This window comes from Phragmites australis, chromosome 15 (assembly GCF_958298935.1).
Source record: "Phragmites australis chromosome 15, lpPhrAust1.1, whole genome shotgun sequence".
NCBI classification, from domain to species: domain Eukaryota; kingdom Viridiplantae; phylum Streptophyta; class Magnoliopsida; order Poales; family Poaceae; genus Phragmites; species Phragmites australis.
In genome coordinates, this window is record NC_084935.1 from 2856245 (window position 1) to 2872235 (window position 15991).

The 15991-nt window shown below is 42.3% G+C and overlaps 1 protein-coding gene across 1 annotated transcript; it reads right to left on the bottom strand.

Annotated features, from left to right (window-relative positions):
* Positions 1-10664: 10664 nt before the first annotated feature.
* On the bottom strand, positions 10665-13767 carry LOC133891978 (IQ domain-containing protein IQM2-like). Its single transcript, XM_062332705.1, has 10 exons — positions 13626-13767; positions 12993-13440; positions 12776-12890; positions 12598-12663; positions 12408-12496; positions 12230-12320; positions 11995-12141; positions 11800-11892; positions 11576-11677; positions 10665-11481 (listed from the first exon to the last, which is right to left on the bottom strand). Exons 2-10 carry the CDS (start codon positions 13409-13411, stop codon positions 10846-10848), a joined length of 1758 nt encoding a protein of 585 aa, XP_062188689.1. The 5' UTR covers positions 13412-13440; positions 13626-13767; the 3' UTR covers positions 10665-10845.
* Between the last annotated feature and the right edge of the window lie 2224 nt (positions 13768-15991).

The window sequence follows — 15991 nt, forward strand, 5'->3', positions numbered from 1 at the left end:
ACTTTGTATGCACTGCATGTGCTACAGAAAAATTGTTTTTAAGGCCCTCTTATCTTAAAGTTGGAGTTGAACCACTCAAACTCTTTGAACGTATTTAAGGCAATATATGTGATCGAATCCAACTATTATTGGGACCAATTAGGTATTTCATGATTCTCATTGACGCATCTACATGATGGTCACATGTGTGCCTTTTGTCCACACGAAACCATGTATTTGCCAAAATAATTGCTTAAATTATTAAATTATGAGCATATTATCCTGAACATAGGATACAATCCATTCGAATGGACAATGCTACTGAATTCACCTCACGTGCTTTCAATGATTACTATATGACCCTAGGAATTCAAGTCTAGCATTCAGTATCATATATCCATACTTAAAATGGTTTGGCCTAATCTCTCATCAAGAGAGTCAAGCTCATCATACGACCATTATTACATAATTACAACATACCAATTTCATGTTGAGGTCATGCAGCCTTACACGTTGCTGACTTAATTCAATTGCGACCAACTGCATATCACACAGCTTCCCCGATACAGTTAGTACGTGAAAATTTTCCTAGCATTTCCCATCTGTGAAAGTTTGGTTGCGCTGTATATGTACCAATCTCACCATCACAACGTAGCTCACACAAGAAATTGAGGATCTACGTGGGGTATAACTATCCGTTGATCATAAAATACCTTGAGCCCTTCACAAGGGACTATTTACAGCCTGGTACGCTGACTGTATATTTGATGAGAAGCGTTTCTCGGCATTATGGGAGATTTCAAGTACCAGAAAGAATACTAGGAAATCGATTTGAATACCTTAGATATTTCCTCATTAGATCCACATATTCAAGAATATGAACTTTAAGTTCAGATAATCATAAATTTGTAATATATTATAAATAACCCGCCAAATGCATTTACTGACAATAAATGTGTCACCAAATCCTACATTCTTGCTAGAAATATGCCAGAAAGAATGAAGGTACCAAACAAAACCACTCAACTTCTAAATTAAAGTAAGAGGGGGGAGGGAGTACAGTCAAAAAGGACAAAAATTCCTACAAACTACCGCAGAAACAGAGGAATCCCTCCTTCAAAATAATAAATGTAAATCAATGTAAAGTTGAATAACACCCAAGGCCTACAAATACTATATTTCAAGTGGATGATCAACATCCACATCCCAACTCATCCGTTCATGCAAATATTGATGTTGTGACATCAGAATACCCTAACTCTATCGTAATGAGAAATCATGATGGGTCAGAAAGGGTAGATAAAATTTCCATCAATTATATTGATTCTGGAGAATCATTTGACCGAAAGACTACAATTGTCGAAACTTAATTCTCCTCAAAGATTGCAAACGACCTTCACAATGATCCAGATCCCAAGACCATGGTAGAGTGCCGCAAGCGCTCGAATTGGGCATAATGGAATGATGCAATCCAGACAGAATTGCGCTCGTTCTCCAAAAGGAAAGTATTCATATAAGTAATACCTACTCCTCATAACATCTTTCCTATGGGATATAAGTGGATTTTCATCCGCAAACGAAATGAAAATAACGATGTGGTGAGATATAAAGCGAGGCTTGTAGCACAAGGGTTCATGTAGAGACCCGACATTGATTTCAATGAGACATATTCTCCGGTAATAAATGGAATCACATTCTGATATCTAATTTTATTGGCAGTTCAAAATCATCTATCTATGCAGTTGATGGATGTAGTGACTACATATCTATATAGATCACTTGATTTAGACATATAAATGAAGGTTCTCGATGGAATCCAAATCTGAATCTAAATGCAAACCACAACATGTATTGTGTAAAATTTAAAAAGTCACTATATGGCTTAAAGCAGTCGAGAAAAAAGTGATACAATCGATTGAAAGAGTTTTTCTACAAAAGGGTACTCCAAAAATGATGATTGCCCATATGTTTTCATAAAGCAGTCCTCAACAGGATATTGCATAATCTCTGTATATGTCGATGATATGAATATCATTGGAAATACGTCAGATATAGATGAAGCATGCAATCATCTAAAAACAAAATTGAAATGAAGGATTTGGGTAAAATCAAATTTTACTTGGGTATACAACTTGAGCATCTTCCTTAAGGTATTCTAGTACACTAAGCCACATATATGCAGAAAATATTGGAGAAATTCAATATGGATAAATCATATCCATGCAGGACTCACATGGTTGTTCAATCTCATGATATGGAGAAAGATCCATTTAGACCACGAGATGAAGAATAACAGATACTGAGACCCCATGTTCCTTATCTCAGTGTCATTGGAGTGCTTATGTATCTTGCAAATTGCACTAAGCCTGATATCGCATTTGCAATAAACTTACTAGATGGACATAGCGCTGCTCCAACTAAACGTCATTGGGTGAGAGTCAAAAATATATTTCGATATCTCCAAGGAACCATAGATCTTGGTCTTTTCTATAAAAAAAAAAACAAGATATGAATATGATTAGATACACTGACGCTTGGTACTTATCAGATCTTCACAATGCCAGATCACAGACAAACTTAGTGTTCTTACACTGTGGAACAATCATTTCACGGAAGTCTTCAAAACATACTCCAGTGGCTTCATCCACAAATCATTCTAAAATAATTACATTATATAAAGCATCACGTGAATACGTGTGGCTTCGCATAACGATAAACCACATACAATAATCATGTGGTATTGTTTCCATTGAATCACCAATCATTATCTATGAAGATAATTCTACATGCATCGCTCAAATACAAACATGTTACATAAAGAACAATATAATCAAACATATTGGCTTCCTAGAATGATAAACCACATACAATAATCATGTGGTATTAGTTCCATTAAATCATCAATCATTATATATGAAGATAATTCTTCATATATCGCTCAAATGCAAACATGTTACAAAAAGAATAATATAACCAAACATATTGCTCATAAATCGTTCAATCCTCATGAATTGTAAAATAGTGGGGAGATACAAATCTTGCAAACTAAATCATGTAATAATCTCGTTGATTTATTTACTAAGTCTTTACCAACTTCTGGATTCTAAAAATGTATTCACGAAATTGATGTGCAACTACTATGAGATTTGTAAGGGTGTGTTTGGTTGTCCGCATGAGGTTTTGCAGAGCTGCATCGTATATCCTGGATGAGTGGAAGCAGGCTGAGGGGATCCGTATTCTGGAAAAGAAGTATGTTTGGTTGGTTGGATGAGCGGATGCAGGTAGATTTTGAGTTTGTGTTTGGTAGGTTGAATCTCAGACTGCATGTGGGGATTCGTTGTCGCTAACAAGTGGGCCCCGTGTCGGCCAGGCTGCATCCTGCCGGCCAGGACGGCACCTACGGCCGATTCGGCCTGCTCCCGACATGCAGCACGCGCGCGTATTCGCTGCACCCACGGCTGCAGCGCGCTCCGTCGCTGCACCCATCCAAACGCGCTGCTCCCTCGTCGTATACGGCTGTGGCTGCACGCGCGGCTGCATGCACGCACGGCTGCGCCCATCCGAACACGCCCTAAGGTTCTGGGGGAATTGATCCCCGAATAATAAATTATTTATATTATATTGTACTCTTTTCCTTTATGAGTTTTTTTATACGATTTCTCATATAAGATTTTTAATGAGGCAATATCTATCTTATTCCTCCTATTTTCTCAAATGGTTTTCCAGAGATTTTAATATGATCCATAAATCATGATTATCGTTCTCTAAGCACAACAATGAGTTTTTCCTATCTAGGTTTCTCATATGAGTTTACAATGAAGCAATAACTAATATATGACATATCATTTTTCTACTAGGTTTTAAAGTAGTTCTAATAGCATATCAACATATCAATTTTTTTTTCTTCCCATTTTTCCCACATGGTGTTGAAGAAGTTTTCAACCAAAAGTTTACATTACGAATAATTGATCACGGGAGTGTAACGAATAGAGATCCTTTGGGTGTTAGTCATGTGATCAACTAGAGAGTAATTGATTAACAATTATTAATCCCAACAATCACAAACATGACTATTCACGTACTATATAATGTAAATACTATTCATCAGGGCATGTGTAGTGGTATATACGAATGTTGTCTGTAATACGATTTTATGTCACATATAGATAATATAATAGACAAACTATTATGTAGGTTGACTGGAAGTAATCTAAATGACGCATAAAAAATTAAGGCTAAAAATAACATACGACATCCATACAATGAGAGAAATATTGTCTATAAGAACGAATGTCTGATGTTTTGTACCATCCGTTAATTAATAGACGACATCTTCTTTGTCATATTTTTCTTTCCTCCATATTAAATAAAATCGAAATTCTTTTCTAGACGACTGATATCACTTATTATACACACCCTCTATAAATACACACAATCATTCTCTTAATCTCTATATTCTACTTTCTATTATTTCTACTTACAACAGTTTGCTTAGAGCAAGTCCAACGAGGTCACGTCACTTGACTTATAGCCAAGACAACTCAGCAAAATCCTACGTGGAAGGTTGAGAAAAGAGGTGAGAGTGAGAGTCGGAGAGAGAGAGCATCCGACGCTTGCAGAGTGCAGACACGCCCGGCTGAATGCGCTTCCCAAGGCACAACAGCCCGCTACGCGCCCGTGATGCGCCGAGCTCGTCAATTTGCAGGCGGTTTGTGGGCCCCCATGTGCAAGCCATCGGCACTTCCATGGATGGAGGCCGGGCGTGGGCAGCGACGTCGCGTGGCTGCGGTGTCTCGACGGCGGCGACACCCTGCCCCCGTTGTGGACGTTGGCGGGACCAATCCGATCAGATCTGGCGAGGGCGGGGCGACGGATTGGTCCGTAGAGTTGGTCTACAACTGATATTATCTATCCTATCTTTCTATGTAAAACACAAATTACTCTTATATTATTTGTTCCTTTATTCTCCTTCTATCTATAAAAATATTTAAAATTTAAATAATTTATTTATTTTTATCATACATTATTATCATCCAGTCTTCTAATCTCGTTATCGACAACAAATATAAAACTTATTTTACTAATATAAATAATTAAAGAAATTAGGAAGAAAATTACTCAATAATCTTCTACTCTTTTTAATCCCATCTAAAATTAAACTACTGAAGTATTTATGTTCCTATAACTTTAATTTATATTTAATGTTAATATACCTAGTATTTATGTTTTTATTATAATGTATAGCCACTTAGCTAGTGGTACATGGTTGCAGACTTGCAGAGCATGTGACCTGGGTCCTACGTCCAACTATGTATCTGGAGAGAAAAAATTACATAGCGTCCTCTCGCCAACATGTAATTAATGGGTCACATGATCACATTTAAGCAATGTAGTGCCCTCATGTTTTCAGAAAAAAGCTGCAAAGTTTATATGATTGTCCGCTGTCATGGTGGAGGATTGATGCATGCATGCATACATAAACATAGTTTTTGTAACTATCGACCGTCTTTTGATTAACCTTACACCTAGTAGATAATTAGACACCAACAATATCTTCGGTCACTTGTTTTTAGTGGATTATATATGAAAACTTTAGGGTCTTGCTATGCTTCAATTACCGTTTCAGTTTTTGTTATCGCTTTTGTAATTATTCGGTTCAAACCACTAGTTTGAAAAAACTTTTTAAATCATTGCTACTAGTTCGGTCCAACTAATGGCATCAGTTTAACAAGTTTTGAAATATATGACATAATTCTAAATATTAGAAAAATGATAGCAAATATCAAAACTGTCATTAATGTAATGGCAAAAACCTAAATTTCCCATTATATATAGACTAATTAATCCCTTTGCTTGGTGTTCCTCTGGTCTAACGGAATGATTTCTGAATGTTGTACGTGGCATAACTTGTGAGGGTGAAGGCTTGCTTTCCAACACCTGATGGATGGAAAAGAATAAAGTTTTTTTTCTTTACCTTTTTATGGGGCACAATTTGATGGCTTTATTAGTGGATTTGAGGCCCCGCTAATCACTTGAAAGGTGTGTTTTTTCAGACGGTGTTTGCTTGAAGCACGTCCTGTTCATTAAAGTGTTCCTGACAAAATTACGTAACCTTACCAAAATTCAGACCTTTCATTTTGTTTGTTGCCAGAATTTGGCGAGGTTCTGTTCCCTCAGCTGTTCCTCTGCTCGGTTTTTCTCCCTTGAAATTTGATATTGCCAAATATTTTTCCCAGGCTTGGCACAGCAATTTGGTTCCCTCTCTCTCTTTTCACTCTTCCTATCTATCATCTTTACTCGGACACCTGGTATCTTGAGTTCTTAACTGGCAAGTAAAAGTAGACAGATTGTGCTAGCTTTTGATGTCCGCTTTTGCATGCTTTATCGAGGTGATCTATCCTATCGTGTGCTCCGATCAAGCACAATCTATCCTATCGTGTGCGAGAGGTGATCCATGGCTTGCCGACAGATGGAGGTACAAGGATTGCTTTTGGACCAGTGCCAGCGAGTCACCAGAGTCACCACCCCGTGATCCAAGAAAATGGAAAGATCTACGTGAGCCAGTGAGTGAGCTCCACGGCCGGCCTCGGTCGTCACAGGCCGGCGTCGAATCAGCAGGCCGGCAGCTTTTTCCAGCTGACTCACGAGCCACCTCGGGCTCGATTCTGATTCAACTCGTCTTGGTGGCCAAACGAGACAAGCTCGAGCCGCTTTAGGGTCTGTTTGTTTCAGCTAGAGATTCTGAAAAGCAGTTTATAAAAGCTGGATTGTGAAAAGCTGGATTATGAAAAGCTTTTAGACTGTAGATTCAAAAAAAATTAATAGACAGTTTAGTAAAATGGACTTTCACAATCTATCAAAAGCTGAGGAAAACCAGCTTCTCAGATTCTCACAATCCAACTAGCAGATTTTAAAAAGCTATAACCAAAAGCTGCCTGTTTGTTTCAGCTTCGGATTATAAAAGCTGAAAGCCAGAATCCGAAGCTGAAACAAACAGAGCCTTATTAGCTCGATGGCTTGTTCTGCTAGCTGAGCTTGGGGCCACAACGGTGACAGGCGTCTGCATGCGCAGGATTGAACGAACTCGAGCAGCGTATGGACCTCGGTGACAACGCACCTCCCCTCTTCACTGTAGCGGCGACATCGTGATAATAGAGGCGATAACCGAGGGCGCCGGCTAAGGGGTGGCAAGTGAGTGGTGACTGGGCGGAGGCACCACGATCGGACCACATGTAATAGAGGCGGTGGTAGGAGAGTAGCGATGGAGGGGGTGGCAAATGGGCTCATGAGCCTATCTGAGCTGACTCGAGCTAATAACAAGCCCAAGCTAAATTGCTTTTGTACATAATTCTACTCATTGAACGGAGCCTAACTCACTGGTAAGCTCGTGCGAGCTGGCTCAGCTCGTTTCCACCCTGGCCCAACTTTCTGAGGCCACGAGCCCGTGACTGCTGCCTTGCTCGTGCCGAGCGCGAAGACAGGGAAGCGGGTTGCGTTTGCTATCCACAAGTGCATCTTGCAACCTTTTTTATATATATTTTCTAGCATAACTATTAATAAAAATATACCTCGGTTAAAAATATTTGTAGGAATAGACGCCTACCGCTATCTGAAAAGGATGCAACACTTTTAGACGATGATAAGAGTGCCACGCTTTCAAAGGACGATAAGAGTACCACGGTGGCACGACATGCGCCACCTGACCCTTACTGTCCTCTCATGAAGCAATTAGACCTTACCGCCTTCTGAGAGGACGATAAGGATACGCTGGAGGTGTACCGCCCTTTCAGAAGGCGGTTAGCCCCCTCCCTTACCACCCTCTAAGGGGGCGGTTAGCCCTCACCCGCTCAGGCCCCCTAGGTTAGCCCTTATAAAAGGGTTGAAATTCAGCAAAAATTACTATTTTATTTCAGAAAAAAAGAAAGAGAGGGGAGGGGAGGAGAGGAGAGGATGGTAGCGTGACGAAGTCCTACTGTTTTTGATCTGCGGATATCTTAGATCTCAGCTTCGGTAAATTTTTCTAGACTTTTGTTTTTATTAGTAATTAAAATACTACTAGATCTAATGTTTAGCGACATAATTGTAGTTACATTAGATGAGACCTAGAGTTTAGCACGGTAATTAGAAAATGAGGCTTTCCTGTCTTTTGTAGTTTATTGTAAAGCTCTATTTGAACATAATAGGATAGCCATAAGATGTATAGTTGTATTTAGAGCACGGGAGTTTTGATTACGTAGACTTTACAAAATAGTGATTTAGTTATAGGGGGTTTAATTAGTTTAAATTGGTTAGTTTGCTTTGGAGCAATATTGATTGTAATGAACTAAACATATTGTTAGATGATCATCGGTTCTGGTAATTTTGTAAGAGTTTCGATAATCAAAAGTATAGGGTTCTGGTATTAATGCTGGACATATTTTCGGATGTTTCGATATAGCATGTGAACATTGCCTCCCTCTTGTGCTGATAGCTAAGGCGTACCAGAAGGATCCAACAGAGATAAACGTCGGGGAAGCATTAACAAGAACAAGTCAGACGGTGGTGGATGAAGCAGACAAGATAACAGTGTGGGATGAGAAGGACGTTGGGGATGTGCAGACGATGCAACCAAGAGGTGTGGCCGATGAGGGGAGCACATCTCTAGCATAATTGAATAGATGGAGAGGGAGGATCAGGAGCTCGAGGAAGCTATTGCTAATGAGGATTCCTTCGGCAAGGAGGAAAGTGCTTCTGTTCTTACAGAGTGGAGGAATTAAAAATTTTCACAGCTAGTAGTCAGTGAGGGTCATTGAACACCATGAGAATATCATGATAACGATGTGTCCTATAGTGCTATGTACCCTAGTAAGAAGGTTGTTATGAATGCAGTGAAATACTGGTCGCTGTCTTTTCGGAGGCAGTTCAAGATTGTGAAGTCAAGCAAAAGGGAGTACGATGTCAAGTGTTTGGTGTCTAATTATTCGTGACAGGTGCACGCATTCAGGAGAAGTGGATTGACCACTGGAAGTGCTTAATAGTTAGAGAGCTTACGAGCTATGACGCGACATCCTTGATATACTTAAGCGTGAGGAAGAAAAGCGAAAGAGAATTGAAGACCCAGAGCAGAAGAAGAGGGGGATCGAGCTACAAATAGAAGCGCACGAGGCACGTATGCCATGGTGCAACTGCGGCAAAATAGCACGCCAGAAAATGTTCCCGCTTGCCACAGTTGCTTGGTACCGATGTGGGGTAAGTTTGCACGACATCGTACTGTGCTACGAATTTCATCTAATTCACATGCTTCCCTCCAAAAATATGACAAGCCTAGGTGTAAGTACGAATGGTACGCAAACGAAGAAGATTACGCGAACATCAACTACGGCTACGATGAGGCTGAGGCAATGAGGCACACGGATGTTGAACGGCTAAAGAATAGGCTACAGAAGCTCAACGAAGAGTGGTGGGATAAGTACCTCACTACACGCGGTAACATGTAGGTTCCTCCGCAATGCGTGTGTGGCCTACCAGCTGTGCCGGAGCCATTGGCATGTGGACTAGTACAAGGGTACGTATGCAACAAGTTATACCCTCATGGATGCAACTTTCAAGAGATCTGCTGATAATATCTGGATGAGAAGTCTTCATCTTTTCCACCCACCTAGTAGATGTTGTCTTACACCCGGCAATCTGTCTTTCCATAAGGCATGCTTCATTTAGCGATAGAGTACCACGTACCATTGTAACTTGTTGTAGATTTTGTACGAATAGGGTACATTCGGTGCATATTGTCATATGTAATGTAGCCACAGACAAACAATGAATGCGTACGATGATCCTTATATGTGATGTATTGGGACCCGATATACTCGAAGATCACGAAAGCCTATACTAGGAAGGTCTCGATCGGGTTAATCGACTCAAGCACAACTAGTATCCAAGCTGGATTCGACTACCTTAGCTTGATCTACAAGACAGAGAACTCTTCATCGATCACACCAGCATTTAGGGTCGTGTCAGGGCCTATATAAGGCGGGGCCTAGGCCCTTGAAAGGAGGACCATGAGAACTAGAACTTCAACTTCTACAAACCCTATAGCTTCGATGACCTAGAGCAGTTTAACACAATTCAACTCGACGCAAGCATCAAGATTATAGGAGATACTCGACGACTTCAACTCAAGTTTAGTTTAGATCTGATCTACTCCTTGTAATAGGTCTAGCCACTTTGCTTGTACTCGAGAGAATACAAATACATCAACCTTCATATAAGACATATGATATTATTCTAGCTGGATGTTCGAACCTATCTACATCGTATGTCTTATTTTGTGTTTGATCCTTGATCTCGAATGTGCCTAGTCTAATTCTGGATACGTTGTTAGGAATAAATCTTCAACAATAATTTTGTTCTTCTTAAATAATAGTATAATAGATACCATGTCTACGCCACAATAAATACGCTTATTTTTTGGAGGGTGCTCTCTCTTTAAAAGAGGTCCCAACAGTTCGAACTTTTCAAAATTTAATTGAGTCGATGAGAACAATATGTATCCACACATGTCTGAATAATGAGAGATGCTTTACATTCTCTCACTTAAGTGCCAGTGATTCCTCTGCAAACGCTATCGATCCAAAAGAGGACTCAAGAAAGGTTTGAGAATATGGTATATTTCATTTGACAAGAAAATGTGTATTGATCATTGCATTATTTTCATCAGTGAGTACAGGTACGAAGAATGAAAGAATTTGTATTGATCACGTATTATATCACTCTACAAGTTCTACACGGGAAGCATTTTGTACTCTCCCTTTGTTCTTTCTTGTATGCACAATCCCACCAAAAAGATCAAGAAAAACTCTCTCCATTCATCGTATGCTGAACTCCCGATCACCTGATCAGCAGCCCCTGATGCAGGTGCGTGCGGAACGCCTCCCTCGGCGGCGTGAACGGCTCGCAGCACCCTCTCGCCATCGGGCTGCTTGCCCTCTGCGGCGAGGCGAACCGGGACGACGACGCCCTGCCGCTGCTGCTCGGTGACAGGTGCACCTGCTCCAGCGCCCGGTGCTGGAGCTCCGACGGGTAGTCCCTGACGCACACGATCCGCGGCCCGGCGCCCGTGGTCCACTTGAAGGACACCTGCTTCCCCAGCTGGTACGACTTGGCCTCCTTCGAGCTGATCCTCTGCAGGATCTTCTCCCTCGGCACGGCCGACTGGTCGTCGTCGTTCTCCTCCTGATGGTCTTCAGTTAGGGTGCCGTCGCTAGCAGTCGACGTCTCGGCGTCGTCTTCGGCTGAAGCTTGCCTTGTGATTGTCGCAATAGGACTGGGAGTATTGCTGCTTTGCTCATGTGTTGAGGCCTCTTCAGTTGCGGTGGCTTCGGTGGGTTGAGGTGCCTGGCAACGGCCGGTTTCTTGAGCAGCAACCGTGTCGTGGTCTTCAGGTTTGTCACCGGCGGTGTGCAGGTCGGAAAGGATGCTTTTGAGCCTGCCCCAGAACTCCTCATCCTCTTCATCCGGGCTCATCTGCAGCATAGACATCGACAAGTGTTAACAAGGCAAACCTTGCAAAAAAAAAAAAAATTGACAGCACTAAGACAGTGGTCGTTAGCATGCTGACCTTGACGTCAGTGAGATCAACATTGTTGTCTTTGAGGAAGCTCTGGAATTCCTGGAAGTTCTCTTCGGTTGGGCGGTAATGACCGCTGTGAGGCCAAATAGCCTGTGAAAGATCATCAGAATGTATCAGGATGTTGTCTGACAAAGTTTGAATTGGGCGATAAAAGAGATTGCACCAGCAGTATAGCACCACTAGATGTTACTGTAAACTGAGCAGATAAGTACCTTCAGAATTCCATCTTCAACAACAAGTCGACCGGCAGCAGATGTAGCCCCTCCGGCGAGGAAGCTGGAATGCTGAAATGTGCCCTTCTTCTTCTGCAGTAGAGAATCATGGACAATGTTACACGATGAAGCGATGAACCAGTGCACAAGAAACTATTTTGTGGTGTTGGCTGTACCAAGGTAGATGGAAATTACCTGCCCAACATACAAATTCTTGGATGTGCTTAGAACAAAGATCCACTTTGCGTCTCTGGGTCCGCCCGATGTGTCGAGGATTTGCCTGCTGTTCCTGTACATGATCTTGCCATCCTCAATTACAACCTCGTAATCCTCTCTTTCCTTCTGCAAAATAACAGTTTGGTTCATCATTTCCTGAATGTTTACCACAGCAGCTCCAGATAACCCATTTAGATTGTTTATGAAGGCTTACCGGACCGAGATACTTGATGCACTGGCTCAGAAGCTTCGACCGCGGGCATCGGTCTTCAAGATTGATTTCCTTGCCTTCTCCAATATCAAGCCTGAATAAGGAAACAAAAAAAGTCAAAGTTCATCAGTTATGAAAACTTCAGAAGCTACAAAGGTCATGGTCAGATAATGACACTGACCAGTAGAAGAAGGGCTCTTTGCTTTCGCACTGCAGCCAGCAGTCATAGTAGTAGTGAAGATTATGACCATACCGGTGGCGCGGGTCAATCTGCTCATAAGAATTCCAGCACTTCACATTAGCACATGATTCACATAAAAAACCTGACTTCAGATCGTACAGTATCTTCAGCAGAACACAAAAATACTCACAGCTTCGAGCCAATGCTGCAATGCGAGTTTCTGGGCTTTCTCGTCCTTAGACAACCCCTTTCCGACCTGAATTGGGCATAATTCGCAAACGCCATTAGTCCAATCGACCAATCTCACATTGTACTAGAGCTGATGTGATGCGACGAAAAAAGTTGGCAGGTGTGAGATGATGCCGTACCTTGGCGGCTCTGGTTCTTGCCCTTGACCACTTGGACACCGCGGACTCCTGCTTCTCGATGTCAAAGAATGAGACGGAGCTGCGCTTGAGCAGCGCGAAATCCAGCAGCTTCCACCTGCAAGAATCACGTCGAGGCGTACGGATTAGCGTTTGGCGAGGACGAGCGCGGAAGAACAAGTCTGTGTAGGTAGGTGGGGGTCAGCCGCGGCGTACGCACCAGCTCTGCTCGACGAGCACGGCGCAGTCGGCGAGCCGGCGGCGCGTTCGGAAGCTCTTGTACACCTTCTGCACCGTCACCGCCGCCGACTCGTGCTTCGGGCTCTCCGGCGGGCTCGCGCTCGCCGCCGCGTTAGCGAACCTCATCCACGAGAGCTCCCTCGGCATCGGCACGGGCGCCTCGGCGGCGTTGGCGCGCGGCGACGTGATGGAGACCTTGGTCTCGACCTGCAGGAGCGCGCTCGGGCTCTGCTGCTCCCGCTTGAAGCTCAGCGAACCCTCGATCCAGAGCTTGCCGGAACCCAGCGACGCCTTCAGGACCGTCGGCTCCCCGGCATTGCCGTACCCCGTTGCCGGCGCCGGAAGGCCACCTTCCGCCGCAGTTTCATCCTCCACAGGACAAGAGAAGAGCCCACCCATCACGACGCAGAGTAACTGGCACCTTCCACCTGCGAGAAGAACAGAACAAGCAAAATTCCACCATTGCTCAGTCACCAATCTTGCAAAGAAACACACACATCTTCTTGGAAAATCAAGGGAGGGAGAACCACGTAGGAAGTCCTTGCAAAATTTCCAGCAAACAATTAAAGCGCCGGAAAAAGGACTACTGCAAAGAACAGCAAAACTCACTCACCTTGCTTAATTCTTCTCTCCGCAGGATCAGCTAGTGATTGCTGATTCTTGCGTTCTTGTTTGACTCTGCTGGAAAGCGGCCACTTGAAGCCTAGAGATTAGAGTACAGTGAGGATCATTCAAGTCTGAGATGAGCTAGCTAACTACCCGAGGTGGCAGGCTGAGCCGATGGCCATATATAGGAGGGCGCTGAACGGCTGAAGCAAGCGGAGGCGGTCCTCGGATGCGGAAAAGCGCGGTACGTCGGGGTACGGTACGCTTGAGCGCAACTCCACGTGTTCCAGTGGGGAGAGGATCTGAGGATGTCACTGGGATTTCCAGAGGTGCAGTGCGGTGAGGTGCTGTGCTGTGTTTGACCTGACCTGTCGTGGTTAGTGAGAAGCGTGTGTCAGAACCGATGAGGTGAGCTACGAATTGAGATCCTCTAGCTTTACAAAGAAATTGACATTACAGTGACTAAGGGGATTATGGGTGATAAAAAATTGAATTGTGAAAAAACTTTTTAAATTGTAGATTTAAAAAACTTTTTAAATAATTTAGTAAAATGCATTTTCACAATCTATGAAAAATTAAGAGAAAATAGCTTATCAAATTATCACAATCCAACAAATATATTATAAAAAGCTATAAAAAAAAACTATCTATTTGTTTCAGCTTCAGATGGTAAAAATTAGAAATCACAATTCAAAACTGAAACAAACATGCCTAAATACTAAAAATATTGCGAGCCATTTCATATCAAATGGATAGATAAGATTGGTAGCTACAATACCATAGGAACAGTATAATCACAACAGTAATTAATTAACAGCAGATTCTCTACCGTGTCGATTGTGAGTTAGTTGTTTTGCTTTGACTTAAGATTTATTTGGCAGAGCTTTCAGATCAACTTCTCGGTTGGAATTAGAGGGCGCTACCAAACAGTAGTTTTTAGTTTACTGAGTAAAATCTGTGAGAGTAATTCTCTGAAATAAACTAGAAACTGAGAAGCTGAAAAACAGCTTTTGCTGATTCAATTCCTATATAGAATCACTTCATCTATATAATTTATTCTAGAGGATCATTTTCAATCACATAATCATTTTTCTAAATAATCACTTTTCACAAAAAAATTAAATAAAAAATAGGATGAAGTCAGAGCAACCAAAATCGCGGTCTTGATCGACCGTGGCATGAGTCTACGCTAACGCTCCCTCTCCGGCCATGGAGCACAAAAAAGAGACGTTTTTTAAAGAACTGGCCCCCCTTTACCCAGAGCCGAAAGAGACGTTTTCGTTACCTGTGATCAAACAATTTAAACTTTAGGTAATAACATGTTCTTTATACATTCCAGAGATTCCAGAGAAATCAACGCTTCTTTATTGGATAAACAAATTTGAAAATTTTCAACACGGGGCTTAAACACTCTATTCAGTTACCTGCTCATCAACATTTTCGAGAAATTTCAACGCAGCACTGATGAGCAACCAAATTCAGTTTCCACATGAATTTGGAAATCAATTCTCACGTTCTAAACAGTGCGTAAACATACATGCGGCTAATTCACCATAGTATTATGGTCACTATGCGCTCATCTTAATTGTGCGATTAGTTGTCTATATATATATATCTAGATATACTGAATCTAAGACTGTATGAATAAATATAAGAGTTAAGATTATTATTAGTTGCTTATATAAAATTAATTTATAATATTGATAAATAGATTCGTCTGTATAAGCGAATACAAAAGACTATACTTGTCAGACCAAAATATAAAAAAACAAACTAAACCATACATACATACATAAATACAATCAAATATTTTATTTCTCCTTAAAATTATGCATATCCACCGGACCCCCTCAGGCCACGACCCTGTCGTCGGAGAATCATGTGACGCGCGCGGATCTGTGCGTCTGATCGGTGCGTGATTCGGGGCAGCCAGTCTGGCCGAGACGACGCCGGGTTGATGCCTACGGCTTCCCATCCCTTCCCTCCCCACCGATCGGTTCGCCGATTTTGACTTTGTGATGGGAATGTGCCGCCGGTCCTGTCCACTCGATCTGAACAACTTTTGCCCATGCATGCCGACTGCCGTGTCGAAATGCGACCGCGACCGCGACGCCACTCTCGAAAATTCTAGAGGAAATCAATGGTCGGAGCGTTGCTCGCTCGGTGCTTACCGGCTACAGAACTCTTGCATTGCCGTCGTGCCGTGTGAGGCTGTGACTGTGAGCCCATAAACTCCTTTTTTCTCAAGTCGGTGAACTCGTGGATCCATGATGTGGACTTGAAAGTTGTTCGGTGTTGCTGTACCATGGCAAAAGTAAACGTACTAAAGATGTTTAAATAGATGTATCTACCGGGCCGGAGACACGACACTGT

Bases quoted from the DNA above. Each gene is read 5' to 3' on its own strand.
- LOC133891978 (XM_062332705.1), bottom strand. From the start codon at position 13,411: ATGGGTGGGCTCTTCTCTTGTCCTGTGGAGGATGAAACTGCGGCGGAA. The intron at 12,891-12,992 runs GTGCGTACGCCG...TGATTCTTGCAG, and splicing joins GTGCTCGTCGAGCAGAGCTG to GTGGAAGCTGCTGGATTTCG. The intron at 11,893-11,994 runs GTAATTTCCATC...TCTCTACTGCAG, and splicing joins AGAATTTGTATGTTGGGCAG to AAGAAGAAGGGCACATTTCA.